The sequence below is a fragment of the Haliotis cracherodii genome, unplaced genomic scaffold (assembly GCF_022045235.1).
Source record: "Haliotis cracherodii isolate W230 unplaced genomic scaffold, xgHalCrac1.p SCAF_2, whole genome shotgun sequence".
Classification (NCBI taxonomy): domain Eukaryota; kingdom Metazoa; phylum Mollusca; class Gastropoda; order Lepetellida; family Haliotidae; genus Haliotis; species Haliotis cracherodii.
The window spans coordinates 50,555,644-50,579,075 of record NW_027266275.1 but is presented as its reverse complement, the minus strand read 5'-3'; the positions used below and the strand labels follow the sequence as shown (position 1 = coordinate 50,579,075).

Genomic DNA, 23,432 nt, shown 5'->3' with positions numbered 1-23,432 from the left:
CTAATGTCAACAGATGCAATCTAGTGTTGTGAATTATTCGTGCTCCGAAATGGAACAGATCTTGTAGTTCAATGGTAGTTACAACCAATTTCATAAGCAATGAACCATATGCTCGTATGAAATCACACAGCCACCATGAAATGACTCAATGAGTCTACCGTCTCGCGGGTTCCCCTCACGGCTCACCTACACTGAACCGAGTTTGAAGCTAGAGTTTCCGTTGAACGCAAATGTTCTTACCTAGGTGATGTCTGTGTATATAAATGCTATACTGAACCGCAAAGGAAACGTCATCCCAAGTAACATTGCATGAAAAGTTGTCATTTAAATATCTGGGTAATTTTTTGTCAAAGTTTCTAAAATTTAACATTACCTTGGCCGGAAAAAAGAAATTTGATGATAAAAACCCAAAAGCAGATGACAATAAAACCGATCGCCCAAACGCATCACGGCAACGGCCATGGTAACCCGATGCACGTGAGTTCCGTGTAAATTAAAATGCACATGCGTTCCACCATTTCTTGTCCTATAAAAATCAACCCAGATGAGATAACATCCATTCGTCGTTGAATTGCTGCCACATGCCAAGACTGACAAGAAATTTGCGACACCAAGCCCTTGGACGCTTGCAAACTGGACAAACCGCCAGGCAAGTAGCCAATGCATTTTAAGTCCACCTAAGGACAATATACAGGTTCCAGCAACGGTATCAGACCACCAACATTACAGATGTCTGACCACGTAGTGGAAGACCAAGGGTCACCACCCGAAGTCAGGATCGTCAGATTGTGCGACAGCATCTTCAAGATCGCTTTGTTACAGCTGCGGTATCTGCTCGACGGATCACGGGGACACCAGTGACACATTAGTGCGGACACCGTGCGTCGACGATTGACGAGGAGACACCTCCACTGTCACAGGCCACACCGAGGACCCATTCTGACACCACGTCATCGCCGGGACCGTCTTCAGTGGGCATTGGCGCATAACAGTGGAGAAGAGTCCTCTTCTCAGATGACAGCTGTCACTGTATCTCAACATCAGATGGCAGAGAGAGAGAGAGAGAGAGAGAGAGAGAGACAGAGAGACAGAGAGAGAGAGAGAGTCTGGCGACGCCGTGGGGAACGCTATTCGGATGCTTGTGTTGTTGAGAGAGTCTTGTGGGGTGGTCCGCGCATCACATGGTGGTGTGGAATTGGTCTTGCACAGAGGGTCGGCCCTGTGGTCGTCCAGAACATCGGTCCAGAAAGAGGCAATGGTGTCACAGCAGCTCGGTACATTGATCAAGTCTTGAGACCACAAGACATACCTCACTTGGCCGAATCCACGAGTTTCAGCATGATAACGCCCGTGCCCAAACTGTGAGAGGAACAAGAGACTTCCTCCAGCAGAATGGCATCAGAACCATGCAGTGGCCTGCCCTCAGTCACGATTTAAATCCCACTGAGCACCTATGGGACGAGATTCAAAGACGGCTAAATGACGTCCGACCAAGGCAGACAACTGCAGCTGAACTGCGTCAGGCGTTCCTCAGTGAGCTCAAGTGCCTATAGCCTTCATCAACCGCCTCATCCATTCCATGTATTGACGTTGCACGGCATTCATCAGTGCACATGGCGGACACACGAGATACTGACTTGTGGTGCTATTTTCTCAGATAATATTGTGGTGTTTCACTTTAAGAACATTTGACACATAATTTTAACCTTGATGATCAGGTTTGAAAAATTTCATCTTTTTAATATGTCTCAAAATATGTTTACAGTGTTTGGACAAATAAAGTTTCTCATATATCTACCCATGGTGACGTTTCTTTTGCGGTTCAGTGTATTATGAACACGATTTTAGAATCGGCATCTTACCGTTTCCTATGACCGATATTGGAGAAAGCTGCGCACTTTATTTCCAGGTGTCACCTTTTAGAGAACATTCTATGATCGAATGTATTACTACACGCGTCCCCGTTGGATACCGTTTCTTTTACATCTATTGATTCCAAACGTATATAACGAGCGAAAGCTTGTAATAAAAACGGTATCGTCTGGTAATCTAAGTGTATCCGATGTGCAAACACATGTATAAAATGTTTTGTTTCATCAAAATATTGCAGAAATGCCCTGCTTCAACCATCAGTGTGAAGCTTCAACTGTAAATTGTCCATTTTCATTATGCAATATTATGTATAACTGTATGGCGGTAATAAGTGCTGCACTTGTACCCAATCCCTTTGTCTTTTTGGACAATAAAATATGTTTAATAATAGTGGCCATTATTAAAATCTAACACTTATCATTCGTCAGGGATCGGGCACTGGACACTGGAGTAATGAATCAATTGTCTAATTGGAAGTTGTTCAGTATCCTCTGCCAAAGAGATTGTTTACCGTTTCTGTCTGTATGTTTTCGTCAAATCATGAATTTTGACTAGAAGCGTTAGAGACCTCATGCGTCTTCTATGTGACCCTTGTCGTTTCCTTCTGATATGGTTAAGCTGTATAATATATGTGTCAAAGTTCATTAAATATGTGCCACTGAATCTTGTCATCACGAATGCTGTAAACACGATGTTACGTCAAATTTGACGTACGTAGTTTCTAGGTTGATGTTTACATCAATTAGGGTTTGTATCACTTTCACAGACTATTTTCACAAATTATACAGAAATCATTTTTTACGATCAAATACTATGTGAAAAATATTGATGATGATAATTAGAGTGTCATTTCAAATGTTCAGCAATTTTAAACTGGAAAACAACTCGGCCTTTCGTACATTACATTTGCAAATACCACTATTTTAAACTGGCATTTAGGATTTCGAAAGAAGTATTTTCTAATGTGTATTAATTTCCGAAATAGGTCAATCATCAATTCGACTCTGAGGCATATGGATGTCCTTAAGATATAAACCCGTTGGTTGACAATTTCATCAAAGATAATCACGTTGCTTATATTATATTGTTGAAGAAAATGTGGTAATATTTAGTCAAACGAGATACAGCTACAATGTCATGATACTATTTTGAATACTTTGGAAATCTTATCATTCAATTTATTTACTGTTCATCAATGTGCGGTAGCTATATTGTATACCTTGTTAAATAGATGAAGATGTCAACCACCTGTCATCTGCTGTCAGTATCCGAGGCTTCACTTCCATGAGGTTTTACCTAAATGATAGTGCAAATCACCTGGAAAGCATTATGAGGACGTCAATCAATAACCTGGATAGCTTTCGAGATTTGTTTAACTTCATCGTTATATGCAAATCAAACTGTGTTCAACAGATAATAGATAAGGTATGTATTTATGGTGTCTAATTAGTAATGTAAATATTCTTATCCGAGATTCCGTATGCATTATGTAGGGCAGACCGGGGCACATTGGAACACCCTGTGTATTGCAATTGGGATAGTGTATTGCATTGGGACACCCTGTTAAACAATTATTTATAGCTCTGCAATCACATGACCCTTCCCCGTAGGCGTCGTGACATGTTCCCTGCCAAGTTTGAGGCAGAAACAGAAATCATAATCTTGGTGAGTAAACTTTGCTTTTTGCACTTGTATGTAAAATTGAGACATCCAACTCTAAACTCCTTTATGAAAAGACACACACATTCACTTGATTTAATACTTTTGTGAAAATACATGATTATTGAGGATGTTCTTCTCGCCACATGGTTATTTGATTCAGAAATTGTAAGAAAGCATGGGTATGTGTAGCGTACAATGGGACATGAAAAACGGGGTGTTACAGCGATCAGCATGTCCGTCCGCCAGTGTGCCCTCCGTCCCTTGCTCGTTTCTAGCGCAGAACCCCCAAACCGTTGAATATGTCTTGATGAAACGTGGTATACAGATCAGTCTAATTATGAACTGGTGCCTTCTGAGAATTTGGGATGTTTATTGTTTAACGGGTTTTTTAAATTTCTTATGACGACAAGTTAGACCTTTACTGAAAATGAAGGTGGTGCGCATTTCTGGAGCAGAACCCCAAAGTGTAGAATTTTTCTTGATGAAACTTGATAACAGATCTGTCTAGTGGTGAACTGGGGCATTTTGAGTTTTTGGAGATATTGAAAAATACTCAACAGCATATTCCATTACCTTTGTCTTCACTGACATGAATGTAACCCCTGGCAATGAACCAAACGTTTGGTATAAGTAGCCATACACTATTTCGGAATTTACAAGATCGGGGGTTAACATTAATCTGATATCAAGGACAGTGTTTGTAGTTCGGTCGCTGAACAGAATACGATACAAGGCATGGTTTGAAATATAAATATGTATATATGTTGTTATTTGAGATTAGACATTACGACAAACGGGATATCTTTTGTCTGTCAAAATATGATTGGTTTCATAGGGATGAAAAGTTAAAATCCTCAAATGTAACAAATCTAGTCTTGCATTCTGTTGCCTACAGTCCAATAAGTGATTGTCCTAAACTGCCCAAACAAGTATTCTCATGCACCTGGACAAAGGGTGGACTGTGACAAAGAAAATTCAATTGCTAATATCTAAGATTGTCTAATGTTGTTTCAAAGTTCTCTTGCTCCAATGTTTGTCGTTAGAGGCTCTAATGATATGATGTGTTGTTTTGTTTCTGTACCGACTGCAACAGAAGATATGGAACAAAACATATTGTTGTCTCAATGTGGCCCAATCTCTCCTATGTATTTATTTTCATGGCTTTGATAAATAAAATTTATGTATAAATATATTGATATAGATGACAATGGCGATAACACCATACGTAGATGTTCACATAAAGACTAAGAATTGACCTATTTTAGGTGACATACCTAGACAAGGAATTTGGTAGAAGATCACTACTGCGTCACTTTTCAAAGTGGATGTTCATATGCAAGCACCACGATGCATCCTTAATGGTTCCTGAGACGACACTGGACAATGTGGCAGTTGTTCACGCTGAAGAACCTGGTCAGGTATGCATATTTGATAATGTTAGATACAAAGGTACACTGCTCTTCGATAACAATGTGCATAATGATGCTACATTACGCTACTTATGTATTCACAGGGATGTCGTGAACCATCGTCAAAGACCTGTTTCACTATTAAGACTTTAATGTGGGATACGAAAGGGCGGAACTTAAAGAAGGTTCACGATCGGTGTCCTGCTGAGGGGGTAGAATGCAGTTTTGACAGGATGTTCCCCAACACTAGATACGGGCTTAATGGAAGGAACCTTACGATTGGTGTTGTTGAGGTAATCTGACTATATAATACGTGTCTATATGTCTACCATTATCGTATCAGAATATGAATAAAATTTGAATCGTGATCAAGCTGTACAGTATTTGTCATAAACTTCACCAAAAAGTACATACATTCCATGGAGTGTATTCTTTTCCCCGGACACGTGAAGGATTCTTCTATTCATGCTGGAGGTCACTAATGTTTTTTTTTAAATCCTCTAAATTGCCTTGACATTGACAACAACCATTTGTTGTATCAATGTAGTAGAATATGACATGTGCTATGCTTAAACACTGATAACGTTCCACAGAGTTCAACCACAAATATCACTGATACATGCAGAATAAATATATGTTTTGTTTTGTCAGTGGATACCATATTGCCGTATTGTCCATGGCGATGAAGTAGTTGTTTATGAGCAATTGTGCTGTGAACTCTTCAACATGTTGGGACGCACACTAAACTTTAGGTATATGTCGGATCTTTTCTAAAATGATAAATGAAAGAAAATACCGGACAAACGAAAGTATCCATTTGTAAATTGGATTTGACTTTAGATTACAACGTTATCAAAACGTTACAGGCTGAAAACAGTCACTGAAACACTGTAACCTTACGGTCCAAAACACAACTATGATACCCGTATCAAATATACCACTATCGAATAACCATTTCTTGTTTGTTTCATATTTCGCTACCATCAAACATGGGTGTATACTTTCTTTTGCCCGGCAGTTTTTATCACCGATACATATATGTTTGCCGTAGATTTATTCGTAACATATATACATTTATCCCATTTTAATTTACATATAAGCTTGTTCCGATCTTAAATAAAAACGACAAAACCCTTTCATAAGAAATATCTGCTAAAAGAAGAGTCGATTGTAGGATACCGACCATACCATGAACATGTGTTTACGAATCAATATCAAAGAGTGATGATACCTGGTGTTGTGTGATGCCTGTCGGTGCACTTTAGAGTATGCTTGTATTTTCAACATATTTGTTTCACGCAGCCACCATTTTGTGGAACCGCGTGACGGATCTTTTGGATATTTGACTGCCAACAACAGCTGGACAGGATTGCTTGGGATGGCAGCCAGTGACGTATGCGTGTACTTTATGACACAATTTGTTAATTCATTGTTATAGACAATAACGCACTGAAATCACAACCTATGTACTGGTATTACAAATTGTGTAACATCGAAATATTCAGACACATGTCACACCTTTACAGTTTTGGTTTCATGGGGTTAACATGGTGTACCTTGTTAATAAGTATGCTTGTTTATACAGTTGTAGTGAAAACAGGACGGAATCATTTGAACTTGGCAGTCGTAGTGATCCATTATGAAGCTAACCCTTCGTCAAGAATTGTATTTATGGCATTTAACGCAAACGTAATAAACGATCAACCAATAACCGGCATACAAGAAAGTATGCGTACCAAACACATGTTGCTTTGATGTATCAAACAATTATTTAGATAAAATGTAAATTAATAATTGTGATTCTGATAAAGATTTTCTTCTTTTTCGAAAACTGATATTAATCATCTATATAGGTATGTTGATATGGTCAGGAACATGCGATAAAGTTCATTTGTGTAACGATGATTGGTATTGTTTGCGTTTTAGATATGTAGTAGCGGGCAAGGCTCCGGTTAGGGCAACAAAACACAGAACAACCTACTCGGATGTGACTGGTCAGCTGGATCTTTATTTGATGTGCAATGCACATATGCTTGCTAGTTATATATGCTGACTCTGCAAATATGCATAAAAAATACAAAGAAAATATCTAATAGATGAAAAGCCGTGATATTGCTGGAATATTGCTAAAAGCGGCGTAAAATCAAACTCACTCACTGACTAATAAATGAAATAAGAAAACAAATCACATGGTATCAACACACAGATGCATACACCAGAAATAATATTTATACTTGATATTTATACATTAATGTAACATAAACATACAGAGCAGTAGTTACAGTTAAACAGGTGTTAAGCCAACTTACAACTTAAAATACTTGAGACGTTACAAATTACTACCTCTACAAATTGCCATGATATAACACAATATAAACAAAATAAACACATAACTGACGACACTGTGTGGCTATCAGATGGCAACTATGTGTATGATGATAAGATCAATTAAGAATTAAGAGAGAAGGTATACAAGCGGCACAGTTGGTAGAATATCAAGTATCATGTATACTAATTATGAAATACTAGTTTACCAATCATAATTACCAATCAATGCATTACCTTAATGCATATTATTCATAAATCTAAATACACAGACATATAGGTGAGGTGAACTGTCACCTGAATTGATAAATTCACATGTTTCTGACGGCAAAGTTTTCGGGCCTCAGGAAATGGTCGGTATGGATCTGCTTCTGTTTTTGCATGTACTGTAAACACTGGTTGGTTTTATTATTCATATATTTTTCTCATAAACAGAACTCTTTCCTATATGTACTATTCTAAGATTTTTTTTTTCAGGAGGTCGATCTCATTGGGATTCCATTTGGCTTTACGGACGAAAGAAAACGTATTGTGTCATTTTCAAGTATTATCGGTGCAGATAATATCCAAGTTGCATATAGAAAAAGTGTATACACTGGTGAATGGCTGTTATTATTAAACTGTTATTCGTGGGAAGTATATATATGGGGTCTGGTCGGATTTGTATGGGTTATACTGTTGTATACAAGTCTGGAACTGGCATATTGGAAAAGACAGAGCACGACATTCACACCTGGGAAAATGGATGTGATACAGACTCCAGTCGCTGTTGCCCTAAACCAAGGTAATAAGAGGTTGTTGATGCAAGGAGACAAGAATAAATACCTGACACATCCAGTTCAATAGCAAACGTCAAGTAGCTGCAGCGGTATACCCGTTTAACTGAACAACATTAGCCATCGAACATGTACTATCATGGGTTCTAATTGCTCGGAATTCCAGACTAACAAAATACACGGAGATTTATGGGCTTATATGTGAAATGTTATAAGAATATCGCTCATATTTTAATGTTTATCATATTTTTATTTTTCATTGTCAGGATCACCTCATCTACCTACAGCTTCATCAGGACGTGTACTGCTGGGTTCTTGGCGTATTGTATGCATGATTATAATTGCTGTCTACACTGGGAATCAAACTGCATTTAATGCTGTGAAGAAGAATTATGTTCCATTTTCAAACCTCGAAGAGCTGGCCGAAAATAATGAATTTAATATTGTGATGACAAAGTCGATTTATCTAGAAGAGATGCTTCAGGTACGAAATTAATATTTTCGAATATTTTAACAACTTGGGCCGAATAAAAGTGTTGTTTAAAAAGGATTAACATAACTATAATTATTCCAAATAATGCTTAATATGTATATCAGTGACACAAGTATCTCTATTCTAGACGTCTAACGATTCTGTTCTTGAGAAGATTTGGACAAAGATTAAAGACAGTAGAAGACCAGTTCATCAAGGGGCGCTGGAGGAACTTCACTGGCACACAGCCCTCCTACTATCGGGACAGCATGCATTCATTGAGTACGAGACTATATTTGATGCCATATCTGCAAACAACTCTAATGTGGAGCGAATGAAACACAGCATTGTCTCAGTCATGCTACGGTATCCCTTTCCACTTCATTCGCCGCTTGCTGAGCTATTTTCGAACAAGTAAGTATGTTCGTAATTTCCTACGATAGTGTGTATGATAAGTACGATGTATGTATTAAAAGAACTACAATATATGCTGTGATTGTAAACATAAATGGGTATTGCCTCCTTATCAATACTTGTGGTTATTTCAGACTAACAGCCCTGTATGAAAACGGAGTAATCCAGAATATGCTGAAAACATTTAAACCCAAAGCGAAACTTGAAACCAATGACGAAGGTGGAAACACGCAATTCGTTTTGACAGATCTGAAAGCCGCCGTTGTTGTTTGTGCAGTTAGCGTTGGCATCAGTTGTATAATACTTGCAGTCGAGTGCTTTTTGAAAAAAATATAATTCTAAGATAGTCATCATGTATGTGTGCGCGAAAATTTGAAAGGTTTCATGCTATATGAATGTTCGAGGACAGACCCAGTTACACTACTATTATACGTGTGATAAGGGTAACTACTTCAAGCAATGATATATTTCATAATCATAGAGAGATGTGTGCATCATATATGCCTGGTCTATTTCAGAACGTTAACATTAGCCTCTTGTAATCGCACTGGCTAATGTGTTAACTGCTAATGGATTTAAGTGGTTGAATTTGAACGGGTGTTTGTTGACAGTATGTTCCATTTTCACAATAGTTCGCTTGTACATCCTTCTTCCTAATTATGATAGTAATGCAGTGGGTTAATACATGTGTGTCCATTCTTCGCAACAAAAGTGTTCTTTAATGATGTGTGAATCATCTGCCTTATTTATGAGAATCATACCTCGATGACACTTCATATAACAACCAACCCTTCAATGCCGTTAGGTACCTCTATGTTGTTTAGTTTGACTTACATCTTGTGGCTGAAATGAAAAGATTTTACAGATTAATTCTCGTATTAATTATCGTAATAAAATATAACAAAAAGGAGCCGAGACTCTCTTCGTTTCTGCCATGATCGAGACTTGCCAACGTTAATAAACTTCCTTCGGATATATTTGTTTGAGTGTCAGTATGACAGAATAATTGTTTAGTGTACAATCACGATTAGTTGTTAATGCACACGGACATGGTGTACTTATTATAACAGTTTTATTTCTTAATTTTTAATCTATGAAAATGAAAATCCAAAGACATTATTTGTTGTACATGTAGTTAAGGTTTCGGCTTTGGTTTGGTTTGTTGTTTTACACCGCACTCAGCAATATTACAGCTATATGACGGTGGTATGTAAATAAACGAGTCTGGACCAGACAATCGAGTGATTGACATCATTAGCATCGATCCACGCAATTGGGATCGATGACATGCTTCAATCAATTTGTAGTTAAGGGAGATTTGATATAATGGACGCATGTAATAATGTTAATATATACTCTTCAAAAAAAGAAACTTGACACTGACTTTCAAAGTGTAATATAATGCGATTGTTTCAAAATAGGACACAGAAACCATAATTGAAACACTGTTTGAAGATCAATGTACACAATGTTCAAAACATTAATCATGTCACCTAGACAGACACACGTACGCGATACAGTTAATGTCACAGGGGTACAGCAAATGTCAGTATCGGTTGTGCCCACCACGTGCATCAATCACCGCTTGACACCGACCCATAGGATGCAATCAAGTTGTCAAGAAGACGATGGTGGATGTGCTGACATTCATGCGGAAGTGCATTAAGAAGCGCCGGAAGTGTTTGGGGCGGTGGATTCCTTTTGCGAACGCGTCGATCCAACTCGTCCCACAGATGCTCAATCGGGGACAAATCTGGTGACCGGGCTGGCCAAGGTAATGTCTGGATGTTGTTGTGGTGTAAGAAGAACTGACAATCACGTGCAATATGCGGTCGAGCGTTGTCCTGCTGGAACTGTCCGCCATGAACGTTGACGTGAGGAAGTACGTAAGGCTGTGGGATCAAGTCTCTGTAACGCACACCTGTCAATGCACCTGCCACGTGCACGAGAGGCGTCCTACCACCGTGATGAATTCCGGGCCATACCATGACACTCCCGCCGCCAAATTGGACAACCTGCTGCACACAGTTGGGAGCGTAACGTTCACCCCGACGTCTGTAGACACGTGCGCGCCCATCAGCACGTGTGAGTAGGAAACGGGACTCATCAGTAAACAGTACATTTCTCCACCTTGCACGTGCCCATCTAACCCTCTGTTGGCGCCAAAGCAGACGGTCTGCCAGATGACGTGTGGTCAATACATGACGTCGAACAGGTCTTCGTGCAAAAAGTCCAGCCTCCCTCAGTCTGTTGCGTACCGTTTGATCTGATATCCTGCGTACCCCAGGGATCTGTGTGGTTGTAGACGTGGCTGTGCGGTCTCGGAGGTGTCGCGGGGGCACGGGTGGCCCAGCCGTCTAAGGCGCCGCGATTCGCTGTACAGAGTTGCGTCCCTTGAGCACGCCAGAAACCTATGACTGTGGGCTCGAATCCTGGTTCTCCCCGATTATGTTTCTAGGTTTGTCAGCACCATACCCGTGCTCGTGGGTTTCACCGAAGTGGTAAACGTCTGAGACCTGCATCACTTCGGGCTTTCCTCCCACATTAAGCTGACACGCCGCGATATAACTGGAATACTGTTAAAGGCGGCGTTAAACCCAACTCACTCACTCACTCGGAGTTGTCGCAGCCGGATGTATCGTTCTTGTGCTTGGGTTGTCACCCTTGGTCTTCCTGACTTTGGTCTGTCGTCAACTCTGTTGGTGTTGTTGTATTGAGTCGACAGTGCGGATATTGTCTGTCTGGATACGTCAAAGTGCCTGGCCACTTCTTGCTGAGTTGCTCCAGCTTGTAATCTCCCAATGGCTTTGTTCCGTTGAGCTGCATTCAGTCTTGGCATTCTGTCACCGCCTCTACTGCCGTTATAAGGACTGTACATGTATGAACAGCCATTGATGTGGATTTTTATACTCATTTAGCAGGGGGGGGGCTGCATGCCTAAATGCAGGATCCTGTGATGCAAGTTTTTTTACAGGCTGTTGCGTTTGGATGAAGCTGTAAAATTGATCCCCAAACGCTACGTTTATGTGCTTTGCGTGTGTTTTCGCGAATTATAGACACATCATCTTTCTGTTTGACTGGCAAAAAGTGGCTTTACATCTATGTCAAGTTTCTTCTTTTGAAGAGTATATAATTATTTACTACATGTTAAATATGGCAATGTTCCTTTAGAATATCATAATGGTTCCCAAGGGTACATTAGTCACATGTGCCGCTAATGACCGCTAGTTGACGTTTTTGATTGCACATGTAGTTAAAGAAGATAATTTTATATAATGGAAGGACACATGAAATAATGTTGTTATATGCTATTTACTTCATGTTAAATATGGGAAATATTCAGTTAAAATTGAATTTCATCATGGTTCCCAAGGGTACATTATTCACGTAGGCCGTTGATGACCGCTAGTTGGCGTAATCTTTCGTACATGCAGATGAGGAAGATTTAATACAATGGACACGTGAATTTATATTACAATATGTTATTTACATGTTAAATATGGTAATGTTCATTTAATATTGAGTTTCATAATGGTTCCGGAGGGTATATTATTCACATATGCCGCTGATTTCCGCTAGTTGAAGTATTGTTTTGCACATGTAGTTCCCTATGGTGCTTAAATAAAATAATAAACCAATGAAACATTTTGTGATTTTATTAGAAGTTATGTTGAAGGAGAACGTGTTGAAAGAGAATGAATCCTGCGGATAATTACACCCACCTGTACATAACACATCCACATATCCAGTATTAACAGTCTTTTAGGACCCCGGTTGATTTAACAATGACTGCAACTATGATGAAACGAGTGTTGAAGGAAATGCCTCCTAAAAAAACATGTTTAGGAAATATATTTCACCGTAAGCAGGGTAATGGAAGAAAAGAGTGAGTAAGTGAGTAAGTTAGGTTCAATGCCGCTTTTGACAGTATTCCAGTTATATCACGGCGCGTCAGCTTGATGTGGGAGGAAAGCCCGAAGCGATGCAGGTCTCAGACGTTAACCACTTCGGTGAAACCCACGAGCACGGGTATGGTGCTGACAAACCTAAAAACATAATCGGGGCGAACCAGGACTCGAACCAACAATCAAAGGTTTCTGGCGTACCCAAGGGACGCAACTCTGTACAGCGAATCGCGGCGCCTTAGACGACTGGGCCACCCGGCCCCCGGGAAGAAAAGAGAGTCTTTTGTGTGCACAGCCAAATGGAAGCATATTGTAAACCTTAAATAGATGAATGACCTAGGCTGTGATTTCGACATGTGACATGAAAATACACAAATGCTATAAATAACATCATACCTGATCGAAAATACGGTCTTTAAACTTGAATATGTCTGTTTTTGTTGTTGTCGAAATACAAAGCTTTGTGGAAACAATGCTTGTATTACATATATCATGATCATGACCTTTACCAGCAATTTACTATCAACTGAATTGACTGACGGAAATGTGAAAATATGTGCAGCAACTGTAAAATCTCTACACCAATATTGCCTACAGATCTTGATATAGGCAAACGGCAGTGTTAGTTGACAATCCATTGACTCAATGCCATTATCTATGGAGGTGGTAATAATTTAGACTGTGCCATTGAGAAATGTTAGTTCAGGCATTGTGTTACGGAGCTGTGTCACAGAGATCGGGGTATCATTAAATAAGAATAAAGTAATAACAGAAAACGTGGTAAAGGTCACAGTTTTATTATTATCAGCTAAATGTAACTTAAGATGGTAATCTAAAGGATCAAGACCCCAACTGACACTGACAATGATCACTAATTAATAAACCATGAAGAAATATAAAACTGATCAGCTAACCAACTGTATAGCAGCTATTACAAAAGATGACTAAGTCAACACTCTGACAAGACAATCCACAAGAAGCATTTGAAAACCAATTAAGTAGGCGGTGACCAATTAACACGTGTCAGTTAATTAACTCAACACCACTCTAATGAGTGAATAGACTCGGCTTGGTTAGACAGGGAAAATGAGCAGTGCGTTACATATCCCAAAAATATGTCTCTTGTAAATTAAGACTAGATGAAAAGCTTAGACGTATAGACTAACGTCGCTTGGCCTGAGCAAGGAAATTCGAGACTTCTTCAAAATGCAGGTACTTGATCAACACAGTATCTAGACCAACAACAATTAAAAACATACTTGACCTAGATAGTAACTTGACTCACAATTATGAAAAATGGTCCTGGACCTAAACTAGACAATCCCACGAAAATTGGGCATTCGCGGCTCACTAGCAAAACGGGTATGACATCCTAGCCAATATGCTTAGCCCAGTAACACCAGATTAAGTCAGTACAAGATCAAAATCGCCCCATAATTACTTACTTACTAGCGAAACTAAGTTTCGATCTGATCATTCAGTAACAATACGAACCGCATACGGTCTAGCGAGTACTGGCAGTAGATACACTTGAAAGCGCCAAGGCTTATCAACCATACAACACGGCCTCCCCCACAACCTTGATGGAATCTATAATTTATTGTGCCTGTATTTCTTACAAAAATGATTACAATTAGTCTTGGTTTTTGAAAACTTAAATCCAATTTTCAAGAGACCAGTTTTGAATTTCGTTGAGACATAGCTGCAACTGTCTCTCGATCGTACGCATATTTGTGCCACGACATGAAATATTAAAATCATCCACAAAAAGGGATCCGCCAATGGAATCACTTAAAACCTTGGAAAGACTATCAATCTTTATACTAAACAGAGTGACAGATAAAATGTTGTTTGTGGGACACTCAGCTCCTGATTATAATGGTCAGATAGGGTGGAACCCTCACGAACCTGAAATTGTCGATCATGTAGATCTTTTAAAATACCATGCTTCCATGGGGTATAATACGCTTTTTCTAAATCGAAAAACGATTGATACTGCATGCTGTTTATTTACAATGGCATTCTTAACAAAGGATTCTAAACGTTTCAGGTGGTCAAGGGTACTTCTATTTTGACGGAAATGACATTTGAATATTCCTAGTGAGATTGTTGGTTTTCAATTCGATTATTTACTATTCGTTCCATGGATTTGCAAACACAGCTGGTTAGTGATATTGGGCGATAATGTGATGCATCTGTATGGTCCCTGTTAGGTTTAAGCATAAGAACAACTGTTGCATTACGCCACGAAAGAGGAAAATGCCCTGACGTCCAGATCTGATCAATTATGTCTACTATCGTCTCAAAACGTGAATCAGGCAAATGCTTCAGTAGCTGATAGTGAATATTAACAGCTCCCGTTGCAGTATCATGAGCTTGGCCAAGGGAAGTATTCAGCTCGTGGAGCGTAAAATTAATCCTATTCCATTTTGAGAAGTAAAATCAACCCTTTTTCTGTTGTTTCTGATATTTGTGAAACGTACGAACACAGTTCGATGATGAAGAGTGTTTTGCCAACGTTTCGCCCAATATTCCAGCTATATGACGGCGGTCTGTAAATAATCGTGTCTGGACCAGACAATCCAGTGATTGACATCATGAGCATCGATCCACGCAATTGGTATCGATGACATGGATAAACCAAGTCAGCGAGCCTGATCCCGTTAGTCGCCTTTTACGACAAGCATAGTCGCCTTTTACGGCAAGCATGGGTTGCTGAAGACCTATTCTACCCCGGAATCTTCACGGTTCTATCTGTTAACAGATGATCACCTTCCTTACGATGTCGGACACTCGACTCTGATGCTCGACTTTGATCCCTTGCCTTTAAATTTTTGCAATCACGTTTCAACACCTTAAATATTGGTATGCAGGAATAGAGACATAATTCCTCCCAGACTAGCGCTCATTTTGTTTGAAGGTTCGGCATGAATTGGCACTTGTGATTTTAACATTATTCCAATTAGGTACAGTAAGATGTCGGTTGTAATATTTCTCCTCTTTTTTCCTGCACTTCCTAGCCTGTTTGCACTCACTATCAAACCATGGTTTGCGAAAGTGTGGATTTGCAGAGTACTTTGTAAGGTAAGCAATTTCCTTCAGCATATCCGAAAACAGTTGAATAGAATCGGTAACATTCCTATCAAGTGTTAACCTATCGTTACAGAGTTCCTGAAATGAAGGCCAGTTTGCTTCAGCAAAATTCAACCGTGATGTGGGTGGAACATCAGATGGATTATTTGCTGTAAGAAACGAAGGAAAACGGTTTTACACAAGTCATCATGGACTAACCATGTAAAGTCGTTTAAATATTTAATCTGTCAATGACAGATCTAAAAAAGAATAGGTTCCAGTAGCAGGATGTAAATATGTATGTGATCAATCATTGAATATGCATATATTGTTATCAGAAATAAAATCTTCAATGACTTTCCCATACTGGATTATGGCTGTTTAAATCACCCATGATCAAGCAATACTTAGAGAGCTGATTATATAAGGATTGAATATCCAATCACTGAAGCACACATGAAGGAGAAATATAGAGAGAAGACAGAGTAAAGGTTATGGGTGGAGTTAGTCATACTGCAACAGCTGGAAGATGAGTATGAATTGAAACAGAACTGTTGATCGCTCCCTGCTTCACCAAAACAGTGAATCCTCCAGTAGCTTTTAACACCTGGAGGAGAAAATCAAAGTTGGCGATAGATTGCCGACGGCGAATAATATTGTATTAAAAGATGTAACTCATTAAAACTGGTCCTGAGACCTCTGCAATTCCACTGAACTAAGTGGATGAACAGGAGATTTATTTCTCCGATTTCGCGGCGACTTACTTCTGCTGCGCCCATGGAGATGAGGAGAGACATCCATGTCCTCCAGAATTTGAACACGATAATATATCTGTATAGGGTCATGGTGACCCTTTGGGACATGATCTCAAGTTTTTTAATAATCAACATTTTTGTTGGCAATTTTTTACAACAGGGGGTGGTTTTGGAGATGATGCCGGTGTCCCGGTATAAACTTTCCCCCGTACAAATTCTCCCCCCGGAGAGTTTATACCGGTACAGAATCTCCACCGGAGAATCTGTTCTGAAATAAAATCTCCCCCGGGACGATATATTTCCCGCCCCCCTCAGTATAAAGTCTCCCCCCTGATTATTCGGTTTGCTGCAATGTCTTTAAGTACTATATTCTTTAAATAGATATCTTTAATGTACGGAGGGTTGCTTTAAAAAATAGATTATGAAATATGGTCATAATGAATTGATATTTCAGCATATTTTATTTTGTAACTGTACCTTCCATCCTAAAATAAGTATAAGATATATATCATACCAAACAAATTTGAATGAAATGACTTAATGTAGCAAATACATGTACGGTTACTGAATTCAGAAATCTTATTAATCCTCGCAAACATTCGGTTTTAACACTAACTACGTAAAAACTGTCAACATATCCATGCGCGCCTCCTGCTCAGGCTGTCCGTTATACTCTGATTTAAGATCTAAATATATTCCTTAATACAGGCTATACGATTTAAAGATGGTATTAGTGGCTAGAATATCATGGTGCAACCAGGTTTCTGTAAAAAAAACCCCACACATACAAGTAACTAAATGTATATGTAGATAAATATATAACCTAGAAAAAATAAAGTAGAGAAAAAAATAAATAAAAAAGTACATAAACAAATAAACATTAAAACCTTGAAGGAATATGAAACGCCAATGTGTAATGCTAAAGCCGAAGACATAATAAACTGTACCAACATTACAATGTTCCCCGATATGCATGTTTTACCTTGGTTACATACCGGTGATCTAAGTTAGAAATATATGACTGATATAAATTCTTTAAACACGGTAATATCGCATATGCTTGGATTATCTTTTTTCTTAAATGTGCTCCATTCAAGAAAATTATATAGAATTATGTATTTACTCTCCCCCATGTATTTTGCTCTTTTATGTAAAAGCTTTTACACCTTACACATTTTAATTACAGATTCCTTTGTCTTGACTGTTTTTCTTTGATGAGAATGTTTCTCACCGACCTTAGCGTGTAGGGGTGTGATGTCCTGGGCAGGAAATTACAGTGTTTTGACTACTCGTCTTTTATCAATTAACGTGTTGGGCATCCCTAATTAACCTTTATATGTTAAACCAACACAGGATGTTTTCTGGAAGTGGACAATCGCGAATGTCATAGGGCTGACATGACACGTGTTAATAACTGTGCTAGAACTTCTAAAGTTACTAAACATTCTTTATATCTAACGACTAGTATTATATCTACCTATATACCACTTTATTGTCACCCCCAACCCCATCGGCATCTATTCCAAATATCAAAATTCCCAAATTATATATAAGCAACCCCTAAAGCCCCCTCTTGGGTTGCACAGACCACCTTCGCCCCTTTCGGAAACACATTAAATGGCCGGGCCCGTGTGCGAAATACGCATCAGTCGGAAAGCGCACGTTAAATCTCCAAAGTAAGTAAGTAAGTAAGTTTATTGTCACATATTGCGGTAGTTAAAGAAAGCACTGTGCTCAAAGTGGTGTTATTCTGGGGGCGAATATATTTCGTGACACCGGAACTAATGATGTTACTGATTTCAGAAATCTTATCAATCCTCGCAAACATTCGGTTTTAACACTAACTACGTAAAAACTGTCAATATATCCACGCCGTTGTACTCTGATTTAAAATCTAAAATATATTCCTTAACACAGGCTACGATTTGAAAATGGCATCAGTGTAATACCAGTGGCTAGAATATCATGGTGCTGCCAGGTTTCTGTTAAACATAAAACATCATAACTATCTAATTCAGCACTGATTAAATCTACTTTAAAATCTACTAAGACTGCGTACGTTTATATGTATAATCCTTATAAGCAAAGTAACCCAAAATATAGATAAATGTGTATCATCTTCCCGAAATGATTAGCATGTAGAATAGATTCAAAAACACCCGTATTGAACAACATCAACCGGCATCGTCAAAGCAAAGTGTACATGTAATTGTTACAATGGGGCTGGCGGTGAATATTAATGAAGAACACCTTGTTAAAAAGACACATCGAAACTGATTTGCATAACTGATGACCACAACATATTGCAAAATATCAAAATAGTAAAAATTATACAGTTTAACCTCACACTGAAGAGAAAACAAGAACGACACAGAGAAGTAAAATAGTACGTCATATAGAACTGAGATAAAGTAATCTGAGAAGGAATTCATACGTTATATACTACTTAAAAATATATTATTATGAAAAACGAAAGGAAAGGTCGACATCCCCCCCCCACCCCACCCCCTTCCACACCCTCAAAATCAATAAAAATTAAAAATCAACAAACACCCCCCCACACACACATACACCCCCCCCACACACTAAATGTATAACTCATAAAAAATAAAGGAGATAAAAAAATGAATAAAAAAACACATAAACAAGTTAATATTAAAACTATTGGCAACTGCATGGCAAGTATTTATGAAACGATCGGGGGAGGAAATATTCTGGGGGGAGATTTTATTTCGTAGGGTGGGGGAGAGTTTATTTCGAGAGGGGCGGAACTGTACCGGTATAAATTCGCCGGGGGGAGATTTTATTCTGGGGGCGAATATATTTCGTGACACCGGTTCCAGTGCTGCTGGCTATTAATGGTGTCGACACCGTTGTTGATAGTGATGTATAAGTTTGAGAAGAAGAACTCGATTGTAACAGACAACAGGAATATTTTGCTGGTGTCACAGCTGCCGAGGAGGACACAGCTGTGGTTGGAGAGATAGTAGCCATGATTACACCCTTAGCTTCCAGACAGGTGATGATCCTGTCATGTTTTCATTTAACAATCACATGCTTGATTTTAAACTTTGGGCAGGACTTCGAGGAAGCCACATGTTTTGTGATCATTTCCCCCACATTTGTATCATATCTTGTGATTGTCACATGAAACCGCTGGCATTTGTAACAGGGTTTGTACGCTTACCAATATATGCTGCTTTAATATATTTTGGAGGAATTGGTTTTAATAAATGTAATTAGATATGTCGGATTTATAGACTCTTCTCTTTCGTATGTGAAAAGGTTCCACGTGTGTAAAACCCTGATCTTTCAATTCATCTGCAATTTCCTTTCTGTCACATCATTGAGACAACGCGTCCTTGCTCTGACGATCCCTTTGCTGGAATTTAATGTTTTATTTGGGGAAACTAGAACAGCAGAAATAGAAATGTTTTGCAGCTTGTAAGGTTGTTGACTGTTTTTGAGTTTTGCATTCAACCAGGAGCAATCAACATCTTGCACATCTCCAGCTATTCCATAGAGTGCCTTGGAAATGGCAAAAGGATTTAGTCTCAATGGTGTACCATCGGCAGCAAAACCAACGAGACCAACTATTTGAAGAATTGTTTGGAAAAGCATGTTCCTCATCAGAGGAATCATCTAACGCACGTTTTCATGTTTTTTGTTGAGCCATGGTGAAGTAGAATGTTATAACGTCATACCCTGTATGTGCTTAATTACATTAATTACAACTATATCTGTGTTGTAGGCATCCCACTAACTAAATCAGAATGTCTTTATTCTGTCATTTTAAACACATCAGAATGTTTAAACACATAGACAAATAGTAATCACCTTGGTCTATACTATGTACAATGCCTTGGCGAACTAATTCACTAAAATGCATTTCCAACCAGGGAATACTGGTATGTATATATGAAAAAGACTGAGTAGATGCAGACAATCAAATACCAAACATACACTACGTATGGTAACCCATGACAATGTAAGGTAACCCTTGGCAACTCCGTCACTGCTGATACCATTAGTTAATGTGTAAAATCAGTACAAATGGAAGACAAATAGAAATGTTGAAAAGGATATGTCTAAGTACATGGGCGATTGATCTTGTCACTTTAAATGTTCGCATAGTGCAATTTGCCTTTACATTCAGACTCATGATTAATTAATTTAAACTGCTGAAACGTTCCGATTTCCAATGCAGCCGTGCAGGGTAAACAAGGCAGATAAGTAGGACAATTTGTTCACAATGGATCCTGACAATAGATAGAAAGCCGATGGTTCGTAAATGTCGTTGGCTATAAACAGGATTACCAAAGCACGTGCTTTTGTACTATGGGAACACAACTTTCACTATCAAATATCGAAAACTCTAAACACCCCTTGATAAATTTAAAGATATTGCGTGCAGAGATAATAGATCACTGCGCGGAACTTAAGCACACTCGAGACCCCAGTAACCCTGTTGTTAAACTTTCGTCACAATAAAACAGTTTTATTTGAATCAAGTTGGGGACAAGTGATACTTGTACAAATATGGCCTGTCAAAAAAAGTTAACTACGGCCTTGGTAAGTCAATGTTAAACTAGAAAGTGTTTTTACTCGTAAAAACATATGTCTCCCCCCACTCCACTAACCCCCATTCAAACTGCTAGAAATTTCAAACAACTAATGGGCACCACTTCAGTGCTGGGTTAATGTGTATACAAAGTTTCGCGAAAAAATATTAAACGGTTTCTGAGTTATGGTCAGGAAACAAAGCTTACCCCCATTCAGAGCCTATGTTCAACTTATCTCCATGGAAACAAGAAAAAATAAAAATGTCAAAAATCTCTAAATAGCAAAAGGCACCACTTCAGTGCTGGGTCAATGTGTATACAAAGTTTCGCGAAAAAATATTAAACGGTTTCTGAGTTATGGTCAGGAAACAAAGCTTACCCCCATTCAGAGCCTATGTTCAACTTATCTCCATGGAAACAAGAAAAAATAAAAATGTCAAAAATCTCTAAATAGCAAAAGGCACCACTTCAGTGCTGGGTCAATGTGTATACAAAGTTTCGCGAAAAAATATTAAACGGTTTCCGAGTTATGGTCCGGAAACCAAGCTTACCCCCATTCAGAGTCTATGTTCAAGTTATCTCCATGGAAACAAAAAAAAATAAAAATGTCAAAAATCTCTAAATAGCAAAAGGCACCACTTCAGTGCTGGGTTAATGTGTATACAGAGTTTCGCGAAAAAATATTAAACGGTTTCTGAGTTATGGTCAGGAAACAAAGCTTACCCCCATTCAGAGCCTATGTTCAACTTATCTCCATGGAAACGAGAAAAAATAAAAATGTCAAAAATCTCTAAATAGCAAAAGGCACCACTTCAGTGCTGAGTTAATGTGTATACAAAGTTTCGCGAAAAAATATTAAACGGTTTCCGAGTTATGGTCCGGAAACCAAGCTTACCACCATTCAGAGTCTATGTTCAAGTTATCTCCATGGAAACGAGAAAAAATAAAAATGTCAAAAATCTCTAAATAGCAAAAGGCACCACTTCAGTGCTGGGTCAATGTGTATACAAAGTTTCGCGAAAAAATATTAAACGGTTTCCGAGTTATGGTCCGGAAACGAAGCTTACCACCATTCAGAGTCTATGTTCAAGATATCTCCATGGAAACAGGCTGTATCTCCGCTTCGTCTAGAGCTAGCTTCGCCAGTGTGTCTGCTTTTTCATTTCCATTGCTTTTTCATTTTCATTGGGGTTTGGAGCTGTGGATATGGATCCCGTAACCCGCACTGTTGTTAATATGATTCTTGGATCCATCAGTGTATCTATGGGCCCAGCTGTCCCAGGTAGTTTGAATTTTAGTGATAGCTACTGATCGTAGTAGGCTTGGGTTTTCTTTTTTAGTGACTTCTGATGTTAAAGCAGTGTCAACTTTTGGAGTTTTTAAAGTCCAGGGAGGGTGTAACCTTTGTAGTGACTTTCTGGTGGCTGAATTTCATCACAATTGTGACTTCGGGTGAGTTCTCGTACTAATGTCCCAGATGGCTTTAGTGAGGGATTTTTTCGTTCTAGGGCTTCATCTTGAGTGTTTTTGTCTTGTCATATCATTTTAACCAAAGGGTTTGATGTTCGACCCCAGAATGATAATATTGCCTGCTCTCTTCTTAGTTTCAATGGGAGTGCTTATAGTGAGGTCCTGTTGCTGCGCCTGTGGTCAGTATCAGGGCTTTGTATTGGGCTTATAATGCTGCCTTGTGGCGTGTCACTGTCCAGTGGCATAGGATCAGATTGATTATTCCCTATTTTAACTGATAGCGAACTGTCTTGTAGGAAGCTGTCTATGAAGTTTGCCACGTTCCCCTCTACTCCATTTTGTGCTAGTTTTGTGAGGAGTCCGTCGTGTTATACCATGTCGAAGGATTTGCTGAAATCCAGAAATACTGCGGCTCTGTATTGTCTGTTTAATTGAGCTTTTATAATTGCATTTTAGAATATGATCTAGATATGAGTGTCCCTTCCTGAAGCTGCTTAGGTCAGGTTTGATGTGGTTGCCATTTTCAAGGTGATGCATGAGCATTTTCGTAACCATGGCTTCTATAGCTTTGCACATGTTTGAGGTGAGTGCGATCGGTCGATAACAGTTTGGTAGGGCTTCCTCTTTCCCTTGTTTTAGAAGCGGGATAACTACAACATGTTTCCATGCTTTTGGGAATTCTCCTTTGGACCATATCGTGTTGTACAACTCAGTGAGTAAGCTTTCGGTTTGATCAGG

At 38.9% G+C, this 23,432-nt stretch overlaps 1 protein-coding gene across 1 annotated transcript; it reads left to right on the top strand.

Annotated features, from left to right (window-relative positions):
- Window positions 1-3,465: 3,465 nt before the first annotated feature.
- LOC139467652 (glutamate receptor ionotropic, kainate 2-like) lies at window positions 3,466-9,290 on the top strand. The gene is made up of 6 exons (XM_071249176.1): window positions 3,466-3,537; window positions 4,800-4,952; window positions 7,746-8,052; window positions 8,311-8,528; window positions 8,665-8,930; window positions 9,065-9,290. The coding sequence occupies exons 1-6, from the start codon at window positions 3,466-3,468 to the stop codon at window positions 9,264-9,266; spliced, it is 1,218 nt and encodes a 405-aa protein (XP_071105277.1). The 3' UTR covers window positions 9,267-9,290.
- The last annotated feature ends 14,142 nt before the right edge of the window (window positions 9,291-23,432 follow it).